Here is a 19602-nt window from a genome sequence, read left to right on the forward strand (position 1 = left end):
TCAGCTGATCCAGCGAACTGTTGGCTGATGCAGCACAGCCAGAAAATAGAGACTGGCTTGAGGATTGTCCTCTGAGCCATGTTTTTGGCAGGCATTGTCCCAGCCTGGCCCATACCCTTCTCCAAGGGCATCCCAAGATTTTTTTCACCTACAAAATTATGCTTTATGTTCACCTTGCATTTTCTTTTCATGCAGAATTAGGACAGGCAAGGACAGACCTGCAGCGCTGTGTCACTTAAGGGAAAAAAGCATTTTCTGGGTCTGGGTGTAGCTTAACTCTGCCTTCCTGGGCCATGACACTCCTCAGGGTGCCCGCAGGCACTCCCGTGGTTATTCCTTGGTGCAGGCAGAGAGGGGAGCCCACTCATGGGACAGGATCCAGGCTGTCCCTCAGGAGGCTCCTCCCTGCACAGCACAGGGAAAACCACGCAAGGATGGAGAGAATCCAGGGAATCACAGTGGGGCCCAAACCCCTCTGGCTCTGAGCAGCACGAGGAGGCTTTTCCAGGATCAATGAAGGCATTCATTTATGAATATGATAAATGAAGGCGCGTCCTCAGTGCTCTCCTGGGGCTGGAGCAGCTCTGACCGGGCTCTGCTGTGCACGCAGGAACTGCTCCCACGACAAGGTGGTGTCGATGCTGCAGGGCAGCGGGGCCATGCCCACCTTGGTGGTGGAAGAGGGCATCGTCAACTTCTCCAACGGTAAGAGTGCAGGGAGGAGGGTCTGGAGGGCAAGAACCCTGCGCCAGCTCCCGAATTCCTGCTGTAGGAGGGAATTGCTGAGCGCCTCCATAGGCTGAGCAGGTTTAACGCGCTGCCTGCGGGGATGCTCCTCTCCCCAGGGCCCCTTGTGCTTTGTGGGATCAGGCTGGATCTCAGGCTTGGCTGCTCTCCAGGAGGGCTCATCCTGCTGTGTGGCTGTCCTCGGTGTCCCTTGGCAGTGTCCTTCCCGTGCAGTGTGTGCCGTGTCCGTGTCCGCAGTAATCCAACCCCGGGGGCTGGGCTGTGCTCTGCAGGGTTCTTATCCTGCTGCAGGGATCAATAATTGATGCTGCTGATGAGGAGGAGAGCTGAGGCTGTCTAGGGGTGCCTGTGGAGGGCAGGACGCCCCGGGCACAGCGCCCTCCACAGCCGATCCAGTGGTTTTAGTGCTGCTGCTGAATTGAGCTGTGGTGGAAAGAGAGATGCTGGAAACCTTTTTCCAAAACTCTGTGGTTGGAAATCATCTTTGCAGTTTGGACCATATTGATGGATCTGTTTTTCCTCTATGTCTCATTTTTGCACTGGGTGTTAGTGGAGTGAGCTTTGCCAAGCTACGTGGCCCACCTATGATGTGTACTGGAACAGCAGGCCAGGCTCTGTCTCCACAAATGGAAAACACTCCCTGTGCTAACTGAAAGGGGATATCATTAAATGCAGATTGGACTAAAGAGGTATGATTACACCAATTAGTCTGGTTTTTGTATGTAGAGTGATTAGGACAAACATCCTTGACCAAAGATTGATCTTTCCCTGTATAATTAAATTTGGCACAAAAAGTTATGCTCACAGAACCAAGGATGTCCAATTCTTCAGGTTCAAAAGATGCCTTGGGAAGGCGAGGAACCCACCAGTCCCATGCATCTACTGGGGACCAAAGATCCCCTGTGCATGATCCTGTGAGTGAACCTCGAATGGCTCTGTCAATCTCTTCTGGAATTGTCCGATTCCAGCAGAGCTTCCCAAGCCCTGAGGAGGCTGGAGAGTCCCTGTGTTTTTGGGCTGCTGCTCCATAGTGCACAGACCTGGCTGTCAGGGACTGTCTCTTCCCTCTGGAGCAGCAGTGGGCTCCTCCCAGCCCCATGTTAGAAGCCCCAACTTGTTTGTAGGGGCACTCAAAGCATCCCCAGCAGCTCCATCCTCCACAGAGCCACAGTGTCACACTATCGGACACACAAAGGACAAGGCAGACAGAAGAAGGTCAGGCAGGAAAGTTCTATTTTAATTTTTCTGACTCCATTTATATACATTTTTTACAGAAGGCAAAAGATTGGCTACACAGGTTGCCACCTCTCCGACCTCGTAGGTGAACATCACCATCAATCATATTTCTCCTCCCAGAGGAGAAATATGTAATCAAAGTAGATAATTCTAAATATATACATAGTTTATATGAAGCTGTGTGAGAATCTCTACTACAAAATTGCAAACACTCACAAGGCAAGAAAACTTAGGGCGACACCACAGTAGCCTGAGATGGTTTGGGTTGCAAGGCACCTTAGAGATGATCTCACTTCACCCCTCTGCCTTGGGCAGGGATACTTTCCACTAGACCAGGTTGGTCCAAACCCCATCCAACATCACCCACTTCAAAGCCCACAGCCAGTGGCACTCAAACTGCTCCACTACCCTCCAAAGAAACCAAGGAAAGGTGGAATATTTTTTTTGCAGACTCTGACTCTGCTGAGTCCCCGAGCAGCTCCTCGGCCCTCACCTCCCTGCAGTGGGTTGCAGAGATTCTCCCCTCTAGCATCAAGATCCAAGGAAGGACGTTCACGCAGCAGCTGGAGCACCTGCTGACCCCACCCGAGCGTTTCACCGTCTGCAAGGCGCTGGAGGGCTTCTTCCAACATCGGTAACTCCAGCCCCACCCTCCCCCTGGCGCCTGGCCTGCAGCCCTGCCCTGCTGAGGTCTGTGTCAGGCAGAGTAGAGCTGGGCTGGGAGGCTGTCACAGAGCTCTGCTGTCACACAGCTCTGCTGTCACACCAGCTCGGCTGTCCCTCTGCTCTCCAGGTTCCCCACCTTGTGCACAAGCTCATCTCAGTCCAGGTGTCCTGCCTGGGGACAGGGACTTTAGTTTAGATCCTTTAGTTTAGTTAGATCCTTTAGGTTTTGGTTCCTTTAGGTTAATTTGGTCACCTCTTATCGCTTATCCCCCAGTTCAGGCTGTTTTGCTGCCTGGCTGTCCCTGACAGCCCCAGATCCTGTTCCATCTCTTTCAGTAAATCTCTCCATGTTCCATCCTTGTCTCCTCACTCTTCCCAGAGTCTTGGCTGCAGCATTCCTTGGTGGCTGCATGGGAATGTCTGTGGCTGGCAGAACCCTCATCCTGCCATGGAGCACATCCCCCCTGTCCTGTGCAGGGATCCAACCACATCCCCTGGCACACTCCAGATTTCATCAGTGACCTCGTTTCCTGCCCTTGCTTGGTCTTCCAGCAGTGTTTTATCAGAGGCTGTCACAGAATCATGGAATGATTTGGGTTGGAAGAGACCTTAAAGAACATCTTGTTCCACCCTCTGCCGTAGGCAGGGACACCTTCCACTGTCCTGCTGCTCCAAGCCCTGTCCAACCTTCCCTTGGACATTCCCAGGGATCCAGGGGCAGCTACAGCTTCTCTGAGCAACCTGGGCCAGGGCAGAATTTCATCCTGTTGTAGGCTGTTCTATCCTCATGGGATGGGGTACTCAGTCCTGCTATTCCCAACAGCCCTTTTCCCCCCAAATCAGATGGAGCCTTTGTCCCCAGAGCTGCCAGCCCAGCCACCCTCCCTGGTGCATTTCTTCCTCAGCCTGTTCACCTGCAGCTGGCTAAAATTCAAGCCTTTCCAGGGCTTTTCTTTGCTTCCTGGTGCTGTCCCACCCCTCTTGCGCATAAAATCCTGGAATCCATTAGGCTGGAAAAGCCCTCTGAGACCTTCGAGTCCAACCATTCCCCCAGCACTGCTGACCCCCACTGACCATGTCCCCAAGTGCCACATCCACGTGGTTTTTAATCCCTGCACATCTGCAGGGTGTCAAAGTTTTGGCTTCTTTTTTGCCTCTGCCAGAACTGGGATTGATTGCATGGGAGATACAGTTTGCTGTTGGGACTCAGATGTTTATTAATTCTTATCTATGTTGCAGTCTCACAAGCTGTGAGTTCTGCAGTATTCTAACTAGCTAGGTACAAAATGGAGTACTTCTCTAACTCCACAAAGTCTTTTCAAGGACAAATTGTCCAGTTAAGAAATGGCAGCTAAATTATTTTTACTTTTAACCCAATAACCAACCACCCGTGGCCTGCAATGTGAACATTTTCACCCAATCACAAAAAACCACCCAAACCCATGAAGAAGAAGGTGAAAGAAGAAGAACTCAGCCAACACCCTAAATCCTCCGTCTTGCTTTATATATATTACTATATACTAAACCCTAAAACTCCAAGTTTTCCACCCTGTGATATCACACAATTCTATTCAAACCACACACCCACAATCCCAGTGCTGTCACCCAATTTTGGGAGCCTTTTCCATGGCTTCAGGCCAAATGCAGTGTTTGCTTGGGAGTCAGTGCCTGTCAGCAGAGAAAGCCTGAAATTCTCAGTGCCCAGGGTTCCAACAGCAGGGAAGGACTCAGCCCATGCCAAAGGCAAGGCTGGGAGGCAGCAGAGCCGTGGCTGTGCAGGAGGGATGCACTCATTGCCCAGCCCTCCCCTCCTGTTTTGCAGGAACATCGACACCCTCATTGTGGATGTGTACCCAGTGCTGGACACACCAGCCAAGCAAGTCCTCTGGCAGTTTATCTACCAGCTGCTGACCTACGAGGAGCAGGAGCACTGCCAGCAAAAGATTGACAGGTTTCTGGGGTACAAGGCCCTGGCAGGTGAGAGGGAGTCCCTGCGCTCCAGGATGGACATGTCATGTCCTGACAGGTGCTGGGAGCTCAGTTGTGCTGGTCTAATTTTGGAATGAAACTGCACTGAGAGGTGGTACCAGAACTCTGGGAGCAAAGGCTTTTGGAAGCTGTTCAGGTCGTTAGAGGTGAGGAAGCCCAGGAAGCAGCTGGTTTAAGGGCAGCATTCAGATCAGAGAGGTAAAATAAGGGGACACAGCATCCCTTGGGATGTCACAGAAACATCTATGGTTGGAAGAGGTGGTGCTGCTCTCCCCAAAAAGACACAAAAGCAGTTGGTGATCCCCCTTGGTGATCCCCCTGTCCCATCACCATCACCCTCACCTGGTCCTGTGGCAAAAAGCCAGCAGTGGATTGGGGAGAGCAGGTTTGAAGTGAAATGTCCTAATCTGTGCGTTTGCTCTCTTAATTGCTTCTAATTTTCCTGTTCTCAGCTACTCATATTAATTAATTTTAGACTCAGCAAAGTAAAAGAAGTGTTGCTTGAAGAGAGGCTTTTGGAGGAACACAGTGATTTTAGCAGAAAACAGAAACAGCTCCAAGTCCTGGTGCAAATCCTTCCTGTTGTGCATGGGATCCTGGGCTCCGTGCATGCTGGATCTGCTCACTGGATTTGCACCTCTGCTTTGTGTGTGTAGAATCACAGCTCAGCCATGGGCTGTGCATTCCCAAGAATTCATGCCCTGTAATTAGTGTATAACCTAAATTCACAGCTGCATTCCAGGAATGCAGAGCAGGGATCCCCAGCCAGGGGAGGAGAGAAGCGCAGGAGCAAATTGTTGCCAGCTCCAGGCTAGTCCCTGGCCCCTCTCAGTGTCTCAGGTGAACGGGGCAGTCTGTGAGCATGAGCAGTTTTGGTTGTTCTGGTCCGTTCTGTGTGTCTGTGCCTGGAAGCACCATGGGCAGAGATCTCTGGCTTTGGGCTAGTCCTTCCCCTGGACTCTGGTGATCTCCATGTCCCCGTGCTGGTCTCTCGGGTACTCCAGACATGGATACTCTGTTCCCTCCATCCTGCTGTGAGCCTGAGCCTCTCCCAGCTGCCACACTGAGCTGCACATGGACGATGCATGTACCATGTGTTCCTTCCAGGCATCATTCTAGGGCTGGCCCCACTTCCTTCTTTTCGCTTGGAGGCAGGAAGGGTTCACTGAGACCATCCCAGCTCAGGGCTAGAGTCTCGTGTGGGCATTGAGCTGGTGGATGCCAATCCTGCTGGAAAAATGGACTGGATGTGTCATCTCTGTGCATCCATCCCTGCTCTGGGGTGGCAGGGGCACCTGGAACCTGCTCAGCTCCCTGGGGATGGAGAGAGCAGCTCCCTGGGGATGGAAAGAGCAGCTCCCTGGGAATGGCAGCTGCTGTGAGTCCCCTGGGCCTGGGGGGCTCTGGGGGGGCCTGGGGAGCTCTGGGGATACCTGTGCCAGGGTGAGGAGGGGTGGGAAGCTGTGGGCTGAGCCTCACAGAGGTGTTTCCTGCTGCAGCTGAGGCAGAGGCCGAGGATCGGTACCGCAGCTCTGTCCGAGGGGCCTCCCTGTGCCGGGGCAGCCTCCGGACCCCTCGCCCTGAGGAGGGGGCAGCAGGTGGGTGATGGGGGGCTGGCTCCTGGGGGTTGTGCCTGCAGTGTCCTGCTCTGCCCCAAGCCAAATTCCTGACCAAATTCCTGATGGGAGATGGTGGAGGCAAAGGTGGAGGTCAGAGCAGAGCCAGCACTGAGGCATAGGCTGGAAATCCATGTTTTCAGAAACAGAATCGCAGAATTATAAAATCGCAGAATTATAAAATCACAGAATCGTTTGGGTGGGAAAAGCCCTCCAATGTCATCGAGTCCAACCTGTGACTGTTCCCCACCTTGTCACCCAGCCCAGAGCACTGAGTGCCACATCCAGGGGAGCCTTGGGACATCTCCAGGGACAGTGATTCCACAGTGAAAGAACCAGTTCTATAAGAGGCCACTCAATCATAAGGCTGAATATTGTTTCCAATCCCTTCCATTACTCAGATGTGAATTGGTCCTGCTGGGGGCAATATTTATAGCTTCCCTCTGAACATTCTCAGGTTCCATCAAATTAACAGGGAAAACCACATTTGTGAAATCCATATGAGGAAGGAGATCATGGTTCAGGGCCACTTTGAGAATCTTGATGAGCCCCATTTGTGGCACAAGCCCTCCCTCCCTTCAGGGACATAGACCTGCCTGTTCCCATTGCTCCTGGCTGTTGCTTCAGGGCCCTTGACCTGTGCTCCTGACCACGACCTCCTCATGACCTCTCAAAGGACCTCCTTGGCATATGGTGTTCCTCAGCTGTCAGGGGGATCTGAGACATTTCCCGGGGGGAAGATCCTCTAACTTGGCTCTGAGGAGCTTTTTTGGCGGGGATTAGAGCAGGGAGAGCAGCCGACAGCTGTGTGTGCTGGAGGGGAGCCGTGTCTGGGCAGATGTTGGCCAGCTGTGGGTAGCAGCCCTGTCCTCAGCTGCCCCCGGGGAAGAGTGGAGCAGCTCGAAACTGTCGTGCTGACCTTAAACCCACCCTGCACTGCTCCCTCAGGCCCCCAGAGCCGGGAGCTGGGGCAGGGGGGTCACTCCAGGTCCCAGCAAGAGACAGGGGGCCTTTGTGGCTGTGGGGAGCTGGGGGCACAGAGGAGTCACTTCTTCGTCTCTCCCTCCCGCAGGCAGTGACACCGTGGAGGTCCCCGTTCGCCTGATCCCTGGAGAGAGACAGGCTGGTGATGGCACGTCCCTCCCGGAGACACCCAACCCTAAAATGGTGTGATGGGGCAAGGGACACCTCTGGCAGGGCTCTGCCCACGAGTGTGGGGTGGTGTGTCCACAGGAAGGCACTTTGTTTCCTTTTCTGTGAACACAGGGAAGCAGGAACAAGGGAAGGATGTGTCTGGGTGAATACCTGCAGGGGGCTGTCCCTGCCTCTCTGAGGTCACCTCCCTGGGAATCAATCAGCTTTAATGAGGTGCAGCCTGATCAGTGAGAGGCTCTTGGGGGGGCTCAGACAAGGCAGAGTAGCCTGGGTTGGGGTGAAGCTCCCCTTTAAAGAGTTAGAGATGGGTACTGGTGGGCCAGAGAGTCCCAGAATGGTTTGGATTGGAAGGACCTTAAAGCCCCTCCAGACCTAACCGCAACACCTTCCACTGTCCCAGATTGCTCCAAGCCCTGTTCAGCCTGGCCTTGGACACTGCCAGGGGTGGGGCAGCCACAGCTTCTCTGGTCACCCTGGTCTGTGGGGACACAGCAGGTCTCTGGGGGCCCATGGCAGGTCTCTGGGGGCCCATGGCAGGTCTCAGGGGGTCCATGTTAGGTCTCTGGGGGCCCATGGCAGGTCTCTGGGGGTCCACAGGCCCAGTGTTGGGTGGGCATAGCAGCAGCTCTCTGTCCTTGCCCAGATGTCAGCTGTCTACGCGGAGCTGGAGAATCGCCTGATCGGCGGCTTTGCCGGCAAGATGGGCAATGCTGCCCTGCACAGGACGTCACCCCCCGCCCCGGAGCTGCCACACACCACAGGTATCTCCTCCTGGGGGAGCTCAGGTGACCGTGGGTGGTGCTGGCCAGGCAGCTGGAGGAGAACACAATGTCCTCTTTGGTGCCATTTCATAAGGAAACAGTGATGAGGGCAGTGCTGGCTCTGCAGAGCTGCGGCTGCTGGAGGGCAGCGGTGTGTGTGGGATGGAGCATCCCATGGGATCACAGCGTGCTGCTCTGCAGTGCAGGCTCTGCCTGGGCAGCTCCCTTCTCCCTCTACTCTCTCGGCCTCCTCGGGCTCTGCAGGCCGCCCATGTGTCGCCTGACAGACACGAAAGAAGGACACTCACACTGTTCAGCTGTGAGACGAGAAAGAGGAAAGTTTATTTTGGGTTTTGGGTTTAAATAGGGTTTGGACTTTGACCAGCGATTGGGGGACAAGGTTGACACCTCTCCAACCCCACTGGTCAAGCCAGAGGTCTATCAATTTGTCCTCCCCACAAGAAGGAACGCATTATTTACAAAACATCACACTTTATTTACGTTACAATGCGTGAGGAAACTCCAGCACAGAAACATAAAACATCAGAAGGCTGAAAACCCAAGTCCCACACCCACGCAGCACCCGCCTCTGTCCCGCAGGTGGCCGCAAGCCGGGGCTGGCGTGGCCGGGCGAGCCGCTGGCCACCCAGCCCTGCTACTACCGCCTGCACAGCAGCGTGGCCTCGCCGTGCAGCACCGAGTCCAACCCCTACGTCAGCCTGGACAGCAGCCCGGCCCCGTCGCCCAAGCACCGGCAGTACTCGCCGCTGTCACGGAGGAAGAAGCTCTTCACCTTCTCACGGCCCCCGCGCAGCCGCGACACCGACAGGTTCCTGGACGCGCTCAGTGAGCAGCTGGGGCACCGCGTCACCATCGTGGATGATTTCCTCACCCCCGAGAATGACTACGAGGAGGTGAGCGTGCCACGGGGTGCTCAGAGGTGTTGCTAGTCACAACACATAAGGGACAAGGCAGGCAGCAGCGGGTCAAGCAAGGAAATCTCTGTCTGTATTTTCTGATTCCATCTTATATACATTTTGGTCAGAGGGCCAAAGATTGTCTATACAGGTTCCCATCCCTCTGACCTTTCTTGACCCCTCATTGGTGAACCTGACCATCAATCATATTTCTCCTCCCAGAGAAGAAATATGTAAACACGCAGATAAATTCTAAAAATATACATAGTTTACATCAAGCTGTGTGAGAACCTTCACTATAAAGATTCAAAGACTCAAAAGCAAGAAAATTCAGGGTGACACAGAGGTGCCCTGGGTATGGAGCTGTCGGTGTGCAGCCTCAGGGGACACGTCCTGAGGCTCTGCAGGTGGCAGGGAGGGTGGTTCCTGCTTTCCAACCTTGGCTGAAACAGAGACTGGACAGGGCTAGAGTATAAAGTAACCATTTATTGAAAGGCCTGCAGGATACACCTTGGGCAGGACAGGGCCTGACCAGGGCTACACCCAAGGTGGACTAAGAATGGTCACAAAATGGACAAATTGTCACGAGATCTTACGTTTTTATAAGATTTGGTCCATTTGCATATTGGGGTTTAGATGACCAATTCCAGCTCCAGGTTGTGAGGTCCCATCCTTCTTGTTCCTCTCTTCAGTCACCATTGTTTGTGCTGTTGGGCTGAAAGTTGTCCTTGGTCTCCAGCAGGAAAAGGATTTGTTTTGTGTCCCTGCTCTGTGCAGAGCTGAGTGACATCGAATGTGAGGCTCAGAGCACCTGGGCAGCACAGAACCTGAAAATGTGAAAGCTAAAGCTTCAGGCATCATGGGCAGGACACAGGGAGGGGGTGTGGATGGAGGATGCTGGGTGGAGGACGACGTGCCACCTCCAGCCTCTGCTTTGTGCCCACCCAGATGAGTTTCCAGGATGACCAGGGCAGCTATGTCACCAACGATGTCAGCAGCAGCGAGTACATCAGCAGCAGCGACGAGGGCAGCTCCCTGACCTACTCCACGCTCTCGGACCACATCCCCCCTCCTCCGCTCAGCCCCCCGCCCCCGCCGCCCCCGCTGCAGTTCCACGACCCCCAGAGCGGCCCCGCCAAGGCCGAGGCCACCAAGGCCAGCGCGACACCCGCCCCCAAGTCCCTGGTGAGCCACCTGCACCCCATCCCTCCGCCGCCCCCGCCGCCGCCGCCGCCGCCCGTGCCCTGCGCTCCCCCCCTGCACCGCGGGCTGCTGCACCGCAGGAGCGAGTCCAACCACATGAGCGTCAAGAGGCTGCGCTGGGAGCAGGTGGAGAACTCGGAGGGGACCATCTGGGGACAGGTATGGCCCGGGAGAGGGGACTGGGGTGAGGCCCGGGGGTCCCGGCTATGCCCCGGGGAGCAGGGAGCTGTGCTGAGGCTCTGCGGGGATTCCTTTCGTCCTTCCAGCGGTTTGGAGCAATCTGCTGGGGTGGGGAGAGGGCCTGGGGATCCTCCGAGGTGCTGCTCTCAGCCACAGAGCCCTGGGGAACGCTGCCCTGGCCTGAGGGGTTGCCACAGGCAGGAGCTGCCCCCAGATGTTCTGCAGCTGTGGGGGGTTTTATCGGTGGGAAAGGATGAGGATGGTCAGAGCAGAGTGAGGATTAGCACAGGACAGGGGACAGCAGAGGTGAGGGGTGAGACAAGACACGACAATCCTTTGGCACCAAGGACATGGTGCAGGAGTCTGAGGTGGATCCGATCCCCGCCTGGGGTTTAACTCTGCGTCTCTCCCGGCGTTCAGGACGTGCCGTATTCCCTGTGCCCTGAGCAGCCAGAGGGGAGCTGTGGGATCATCTTCCAGTCCCACAGGCACTGGAAATCCTGCAGGTCCCTCTCCCCAGAGCTCCGGGAAGGAAGACGCTTCTTCATAGTGATTTTTTTCTGCTTGCAGAAAAATTCCCGAAGCTCCTAGAATTCCCATTTTATCCTTCAGTAAAGGGATCACGTCCAAGGAGCAAGCAAAGACAGAGATGCTCTGTAGGATTTCAGCTGTGTCAGGAGCTGAGGGAATCTGCAGGGCAGGGGCCGAACCTCCAGACACAGGACGGTGCCACCAGTCTGTCCTGGCTCCTTCTGGGGACACGGAGCTCAGTGCGGGGACAGGGAAGGTGCCAGCACGGGTGGGCACTGTCGGGCTGTCCCTGTGCCGGCACAGCTCCTGACTCCTCCTCCCCACAGCTCGGGGAAGACTCGGATTACGACAAGCTGAGCGATATGGTCAAATACCTCGACCTGGAGCTGCATTTCGGGACTCAGAAGCCCACAAGTAAGTACTGAGCCCCAAAATAGCTCCTGGTACCCGCAGAGACCGGTGCCAGCTGGGAGGAACTGGGAGGAGCTGGGAGGAAATGGGAAGAACTGGGGCTCGATGGGCAGCAAGGCAATGTCTGTCTGTGGCATCACCCGTGGCATGAATTTGTGCATCCTCAGGATTTTGTGGCTGGTGGTACAGCGGATCATTAAGGTGGAGATAGTTTCATTATCTCCCTTAATTATCTCTACTGCCTTGATCTGTCTTCTCTCCACATTTCACTGGGCACTGAAACCTGGCTGGAGGCTTTCATCAGTTGCAGCTCCAGTGCTTGACAACTCTGGAAATGCCGAAAAAGCCATGAAAACATTCCTGTGTCCAAAGAAATCACCAGCAGCAGCACTTTGCTCTTCATACGAACAATCAGTGGATGTCCCCAAGAGCTGTGGTGGCTCTGGGGCTCTGTGCCTGTGCAGCCCCCGTTTCTCCTCAGCTGGGGTGTCCCACACACCCAGGGGATCTCCCACCCAGAGGAGTTTTTGGGTGCCACAAACCCAGAGCAGGGTGCAGGCTGGGGCTGTGGAGTGCTGGTGATTCTGGTGGGAGGCATTCCAGTAAAAAAACTGGGATGTCTGAGCTCTCCTGCAAGGACAGTGGGATGAAATGGGACTCATCTCAGGGGACACTGGTTCTTTTAGGATGTTTCTGAGCAGTCTGGGATTTTCTGTGTGTTTCACCTCTCGTTTTGCCTTTTTCAGCTCCAGCTGAGTCCTCCATTGGGGAGATCTTTGAATCACAGAATTCAAGGATTCCTGGAGCCATTGCTGTGTGCAAAGCATCCCTTCTGCTCCCTCTCATTCATGGTTTCACTGTTTGCAGGACAGTTTTCTTCCCGCTGGAGCTGCCCGAGCCTGTCCTTACCCACGATTAAATCTTTCAGTTTCTCTTCCAGAGCCAACTCTCATGCCTGAAAACTTTAAAAAGAAAGACGTGGTTGAAATTTTGTCCCACAAAAAGGCCTACAACACATGTAAGTCAAGTCCACAGTGAAGGTACCCCCAACAGGGGCCCACAGGTGGGATGTAGAGAACTGGAAAGGTAAAGGGAAGGAACAGCAGCTCAATCCCATGGGCACAGCTCAGCTGGGATGGATTTTCCTGCAGCCCAGAGCTGCCCCAGACTGCGTTCAGCCCCGGGCAGGGGGAAAGAGGGAATTTTCTGAGGAAAGATGGAGATGGGATGTGCCTCACTGTCCTGCAGGGCCCCGGGGGGGTGAGGTGGGGCAGTGGAGGGGCAGTGCTGCTTCTCCAGGGTGTGCTTGTGCTGGGGAGGAGGGTGGGAGGGCTTGGTGGGGCAGTGCCAGGGATCCCTCCCTGCCTGCGGGAGCGGGGCTGGTCCCAGCCTGAGTGTGGGGTGCCCTGGGGGGCTGCAGGACCAGAGCCACCCGTGGGGTGCCCGTGCAGCCTCTGCAGGGTCCCAGGGAGTGCAGAGCCCTCCGTGCCCCAGGGCTGTGCCTGCCTGGGCACCTGCACAAGGCTCACCCCGTGGAGAGGGTGATGTCCCCGTCCTGTCCCGGTCCTGCCGGGCAGTGTGTCCCCAGCCCTGCCACACCCCCGCGGTCCCCTCCCTTCCCCCGGGGTGACAGTGACGTGCCTCCCTCCCCGCAGCCATCCTGATCGCCCACCTGAAGCTGTCGCACATCGAGCTGCGGCAGATCCTGATGACCATGGAGACGGATCGCCTGGAGCCGTCCCACATCAAGCAGCTCCTGCTCTACGCCCCGGACGGGGAGGAGGTGCAGCGCTTCCAGAACTACAAGGAGAACCCCGGCAAGCTCAGCGAGCCCGACCAGTTCGTGCTGCAGGTGCCCGGGCAGGGCTGTGCTCTGGGAGGGGCTGCGTGTGCCCTGTCCCTGCCAGCAGCACACTCAGCTGAGTGAGGGGCTGCGTGTGCCCTGTCCCTGCCAGCAGCACACTCACACCTGAGTGAGGGGCTGCGTGTGCCCTGTCCCTGCCAGCAGCACACTCAGCTGAGTGAGGGGCTGTGTGTGCCCTGTCTGTGCCAGCAGCACACTCACACCTGGGTGAGGGGCTGTGTGTGCCCTGTCTGTGCCAGCAGCACACTCACACCTGAGTGGGGGGCTGTGTGTGCCCTGTCCCTGCCAGCAGCACACTCAGCTGAGTGAGGGGCTGTGTGTGCCCTGTCTGTGCCAGCAGCACACTCACACCTGGGTGAGGGGCTGTGTGTGCCCTGTCTGTGCCAGCAGCACACTCACACCTGGGTGAGGGGCTGTGTGTGCCCTGTCTGTGCCAGCAGCACACTCACACCTGAGTGAGGGGCTGTGTGTGCCCTGTCCCTGCCAGCAGCACACTCAGGACACTCACACCCGGGCTGGGAGGAGCTGGTGGCACTGGGACACTGGAGGTGATGCTGGGTTGATGCCTGAGAGGTCTGGCAGCTCCCAGGGACTGCTTTAGAACTGCAGAGCCACTACACATTTGCTCCCTGGGGACAGTGACTTTGCCCACCTCTGATTTATTTTCTGTTGACAAAGTCCCCTGTGGATGTTGGTGTGGCAGTGCCCATCCCGTGGCAGCAAACCAGCCCAGCCACTCCATGTGTTCCCCCTGTGCCTCCTGCTCCCATGCCCAGGGAGGAAAAGCCCTGTGCAGGAGGGGATGTGGCTGTGGGGATGGTGACCCTGCCCTCCTCCTGGCCCAGATGCTGTCGGTGCCCGAGTACAAGATCCGCCTGCGCAGCCTGCACTTCAAGACCACCCTGCAGGAGAAGACCGAGGAGATCAAAGCCAGCTATGAATGCATCTGCAAGGCCTCCCTAGAGCTGAAAAGCAGCAAGAAGCTGGCAAAGATTCTGGAGGTCAGAGCAATCCATTCTTCGTGTAACAAGTGACCAAAGGCCCTCAGCATTCCTGAGGAGCACCCACGGGCAGTTCCAGCCCCGGGGATGTGTCCTACATTTGGGCAGCATGCCTGTGCTGGTCCCTGTCCCCCTCAGGAGGGGTTTTTGGGGTCCTGGGATAGGCTATGCCTGGCAGAGAGAGAACAAATCCCACTGCAGTCCCTCTATGACCCTCCTGAGATGAGCTGTCCCAAATTGCTGCTGATGCATTTGGTTTTGCTTTAAAAACAAAGCAGGTGGGATAAAGGAGGTTGCCGCGTGCTCAAAGGCATTTGCAGATGAGTGATGGAACTCCTTAGTAGCTCCTGGCCAGTGACCTCCCCCAACAATTCCTTAAATCCATGGGGACAGTGTTTTTCTGCACATTCATGAGTGGTGACCACAAATTCAGAGTCCCAGGAGCTGGGAGATGGGAGGACACAGGTGCAGGAGGTCACCAGCCCCTCATGCCCTGGTTTCCTCTTTCCAGTTCGTGCTGGCCATGGGAAACTACCTGAACAACGGGCAGCCCAAGACCAGCAAAACAACGGGCTTTAAAATCAACTTCCTCACTGAGGTAAGGAGAGCCAGGCGTGTTCCCTGCAAGAGACTCCCTGGGAGCTCCTTGTGTTCAGCGAAGCTGCTCTCACAAGGGACCCCAGGGGTGGAGGGGGCTGGATTGATCCATGGGGGGACTTCAGAGACGCTGCTGTGAGTTCGGTGCTTCAGTGCTGGGAATCCTGCCCACCTCAGGCTGGCCAGGGCCCAGGAGTGGCTGAGAGAAGGTCCTCACCCCACAGGGGCTGCAGAGAGGGTGGGGACAGGGAGACAGCCCTGCCCTGCAGGAGGGGGCATCTCCACACCACTAATCTGGGTACCCGTGGTGTGTAAACATTATATATTCAGTTTAACCATTAACCAGGGGAGTGTGGGGCTGGACCCTGAGTGTGTGAGAGCCCCAATCCCTCTGCAGGGGGGTCCTCACCTGTTCTGCTTTGCTGCAGCTGAACACGACCAAGACTGTCGATGGAAAATCCACCTTCCTGCACATTCTTGCCAAATCCCTCAGCCAACACTTCCCAGAGCTCCTGGGCTTTGCCAAGGATCTTCCGACAGTGCCGCTCGCTGCCAAAGGTAACGGAGCTCACGCCGTGTCCTCGCATTGCGTCTGGGGCTGGGCTGGTACGGGCTCAGCCAGGAGCTGCGCAGCCTTGGCAGGAGCAGGGTGGGAGCCAAAACAGGTGAGGAATGATCCTGACCAAGAGGAGCGTGTTAGGAAGGGACGAGCTCAGTGACAGTGAGGTGCCACCCATCCCACGCTGCCGCACTTGGCGGTGCCTGGACGAGGCTCTGTCCCTGCCCTGCTATTCCCTCCTGACTTGAAACTGAGATTCCCGAGTTCAGAGGCATCTTGGAAGTGCAGAGGAGGCACAGGAAATGGAAGTGCCAGCAGATGGTGTTCCCCAGCCTCCATCGAGCAGTGCAGGTGCTGCTGCAGGTGCCAGCACTGCACTGCCACTGTCACCTGTGGTGCAGAGGGTGCAGCACCTCGGGGAGGGGTCACGGTTCAGTCACAGCTGTGTCATGTTCAATAAGGACCCTACAGCTCCATTTTTTGCAATGAAAACAAGTCCCACACCTGCTGGAGTTGTTCTCCATCCACTGGTGCTGGTGGTGTCACAAGGTCAGGTGTGACACAGGACCAGGGCAGTGCCTGTCCCTGTGCTGGCACTGCTGGGGGACCTCCAGTCTGGGGCAGCTCTGGGCCCTTACAACCAGGACACCCAGGGGCTGGAGCCTGGCCAGGGAAGGGAACGGGGTTGGGGAAGGGAATGGAGCTCCAGGAGAAGCTGAGGGAGCTGGGAAAGGGGCTCAGCCTGGAGAAAAGGAGGCTCAGGGGGGACCTTGTGGCTCTGCACAAGTCCCTGACAGGAGGGGACAGCCGGGGGGGGGTCGGGCTCTGCTCCCAGGGAACAGGGACAGGAGGAGAGGGAACAGCTTCAGGCTGGGCCAGGGGCAGTTTGGGTGGGATTTTAGGGAAAATTCCATCCTGGAAATGCTGCCCAGCCCTGACACAGCTGCCCAGGGAGGTTTGGAATCTCCATCCCTGGAGGGATTTCAAAGCCCTGTGGTTGTGGCACTTGGGGACAGGGCTTGGGTTAGTGGTGGCTTTGGCCATGCTGGGGAAACAGTGGGACTGGATGACCTTAGAGGACTTTCCCAACCTAAATGACTCCACGATTCTGTGATTTTAAATGATGCATCGAATCTCCGCAAAGCACAAATCTCTACAATTCCCCTGGCACACCATCCCCTGATGTTTGTGAACAATTCCCTTGGGAATTAGTGCGCCAGTGGATAAATAAAGGAGCAAATTCTGGCCTGGAGCTGTAAATTTCCACTTGAGGAAGGTCTGTACCTGGAGCTTTCCCAGCTGGAATTTGTATCTGGCCTAACTCTCCAATAACCCTTCTGTCACTGGAGGCTCACAGCTGCCCAAACTCCTGCCACTGTGTCCCCTCTTTTCCTGCTGTCCTGTGTCCCTCCTGTCCCCTCTCAGCTACCGGGGTGTCCATCACCATGAGTGCTCTCCTTGTCCTTGACATATTCCAGGCTCCTTTTGTCACCCCTGGCTTCTCTAGGTGTGAGCACCAAGAACTCCCGGTAACCTGCTGGTCCCAGCAGGACAGTCTGGTTGTCCTCCCGGCCTGGGCAGCAGGATATTGGTGCAGAGCAGTGCATACAGACAGCCTGACCCCCTGACCCCTGGCCACACTCCTCACTGTGCCATGGGAACAAACCCAGACCTCCCCACCCCAGCCCTGCTGACCCTGCTGCTCTCCTGCAGTGAACCAGAGGACACTGACAGCCGACCTGAAGGACCTGCACACCACGGTGAGTGACATCCAGAAGGCCTGTCACAGCATGCCAGCCACCCCCGAGGACAGGTTTGCCATCGTCATGACCGTATCCTTCTGGGAGAGGGGAAATGCCCCTCCAGTGGAACCCTGCTGTGCCTTGGGGGCTCCTTGCAGAGCCAGGGCTGTGTCTGGCACTGTCAGCACTGCTGGGAACCTCCCCCAGCTCTCAGCCAGGGTGAGGAGCAGGTTTGGTGGTGCCCCTGTGTGTCACACCCCCAGTGCCACACGCCAGGGAACGTGTTGGGACATCTGTCCTTGAGACCCTGCTGAGTCTGCCAGTACCTCCACACGTGCCTGTGCAGCAGCTCCCTGCTGCCAGCTGGGCTGGAACCCAGCCATATGATAAGAGATTGATAAGGGATTGTGATCCCTACCAGAGCCATGGAGCAGTTCTTTGTCCTTAAGCCAATTCCTGCAGTCCTTCCTGGAGAGTGCCCAGCCTGCCATGCGCTCCCTGGACGACCTGCAGCACAAGGCCATGGAGGAGTTCAGCAAGGTGTTGTCCTTCTTTGGGGAAGACTCAAAAATGACAACTTCTGAAGCCTTCTTTGGCATTTTTGCAGAATTCATGAGCAAGTTTGAGGTGAGTTGAACCTTTCCAGTTTTCTCCTGTGGAGTGTCAGTGAGGTGTGTTATTTGTGTGTGAGTGGTGGGAGCAGGATGGGGTTTTGTGAGCAGCATGATCTGAGTAAGAGGCAATTTTTCTAATGCTGATGGGGTGCAATTTTTCTAACATACAAATCAGGGTGGGACACTGAGGGAGGCTTCAAGCACAAGCCTCCCTCAGAGGGAGTGTGATGTGGTTGTTCACAGAATCCTGGAATGGTTTGGATTGGAAGGGAGATCACCCCGTGTTTCACCCCCTGCCATGGGCAGAGACATCTCCCACTATTTCAGGGTGCTCCAAGCCCTGCCCAACCTGGCCTTGGATGCTTCCAGGGATTCCAGCTTCTCTGGGCACCCTGTGGCCAGTGCCCTGAGCTTCCTGGTGCCACAGCAGCCCCACACTCAGTGCTGCCCTTTCTGTCCCACAGAGGGCTCTCAGTGACGTGCAGGGGGGCGAGAGCCAGCGCAGCCCCAGGATGACCTCTCCCCTCGCCTGGTGACAGCCCGAGGCCACCCGAGGTGCAACAGTTCATTGCCAACAAAGTGCAATTTCCTCCTGTCCAGTCTGGTTGTAAATACGCTGCTGCCACCTGCTACCACCCAGCAGAGTCAGGGACAGAGGGCTTGGGGCAGGTGGGCACAGAGAAGGCACTGCAGGTGACAGAGGATGGCGTGAGGGTGACACCAAGACAAACCCTGCACTGGTCCTGACAGAGCTTCCTTAGTACCCTCCATTTCCAGGGGATCACTGAGCCAAGGCTTTCACATCCCTCTGGTAAAACCCCTCTGTCCCACGTTCCCCAAACATCTGTACCTGGCATCAGCAGCTGCTGGAGACCTTCCCCACATCCCCACAGCACTGCCTGAGCGTGGGGGGCTCTGCCCAGGCAGCCCTGGGGTGGGGGAGAGCCCAGCCACAGAGTCCCTGGGAGCCCAGAGCAGGTCAGCAGGGAGGGGAGCATGAGGGGAGGAGTAGGGGGATGTGTGGGACCTTGAGGACGCTGCTGAGTCCTCTCCAGTCCCTGTCCAAGCCCTTCTGCTCTGGGGCAGAGCTCGTGGGGCTGGAGCTGCCACTGAGCAGATGGTAACAGTGCAGCAGAGATGACTGGAGGTGTCCTGGAAGGTTCAGTCCCCTTGCACAGCCAGCCAGTGGCAATGGAAAGCAGTAGAACCTTGCGGAGCCCTCCTGGCACATCCGTGTGGTCCCAAGGACGGATCTGATCCTTCCCAGCTCACGGGTCCTTCCTGGCCCTCAGCTCTGCTTCAGGCTGTGCCAAAGGCTGACGGATCTTGAAACCTTCCCAAGAGTGTAACACCATCAGCACGAGGTTCTTGGAGCTGGCCAGCAGACAGCCCGGAGCATTTTGATGCCTCCTTGGAAAGCACAGAATCCCTGAGAGCCTAAAAAGGAGCAGGAGTCCTCTGCAGCCCCAGGTGCTGCCCCAAGTCAGAGCAGAGGGAAACCCCCCTGCCCTGCTCCAGTCTGGAGTGCTGAGAGCCCCGGGACTGCAGGAATTTACTGCTTTTCATGGGGAATAAATGTCCCAGGGAACTCCAGAAGGGTCCACAGCCACCTCCCAGAGTGCAGACCCACTTTTCAACATCCACATCCACCTTCGACCCTGCACACCCACCTCCTGATGTGCACACCCACCTCCCAGTGTGCACACCCACCTCCCAGTGTGCACACCCACCTCCCTGCATGCACACCCACCTTCCAACTGTGCACACCCACCTCCCAACATGCAAACCCATCTCCCACCGTGCACACCCACCT

General features: G+C 56.3%; 1 protein-coding gene across 1 annotated transcript in view; it reads left to right on the forward strand.

The window, feature by feature from the left end:
• GRID2IP (Grid2 interacting protein) overlaps positions 1-18363 on the forward strand; it is a 34515-nt gene extending 16152 nt beyond the window's left edge. The window contains exons 6-22 of the mRNA XM_083872936.1: positions 611-705; positions 2434-2617; positions 4472-4626; positions 6138-6236; positions 7327-7421; positions 8053-8170; positions 8771-9084; positions 10036-10449; positions 11328-11415; positions 12341-12430; positions 13068-13264; positions 14122-14277; positions 14789-14875; positions 15303-15432; positions 17147-17265; positions 17638-17802; positions 18254-18363. Of these exons, the coding sequence (XP_083729062.1) occupies positions 611-705; positions 2434-2617; positions 4472-4626; positions 6138-6236; positions 7327-7421; positions 8053-8170; positions 8771-9084; positions 10036-10449; positions 11328-11415; positions 12341-12430; positions 13068-13264; positions 14122-14277; positions 14789-14875; positions 15303-15432; positions 17147-17265; positions 17638-17802; positions 18254-18325 (2578 nt within the window). The 3' untranslated portion in view covers positions 18326-18363. The remainder of the gene's footprint in view (positions 1-610; positions 706-2433; positions 2618-4471; positions 4627-6137; positions 6237-7326; positions 7422-8052; positions 8171-8770; positions 9085-10035; positions 10450-11327; positions 11416-12340; positions 12431-13067; positions 13265-14121; positions 14278-14788; positions 14876-15302; positions 15433-17146; positions 17266-17637; positions 17803-18253) is intronic.
• The last annotated feature ends 1239 nt before the right edge of the window (positions 18364-19602 follow it).

Source organism: Zosterops lateralis (assembly GCF_965231275.1).
Source record: "Zosterops lateralis genome assembly, chromosome: 15".
NCBI lineage: Eukaryota > Metazoa > Chordata > Aves > Passeriformes > Zosteropidae > Zosterops > Zosterops lateralis.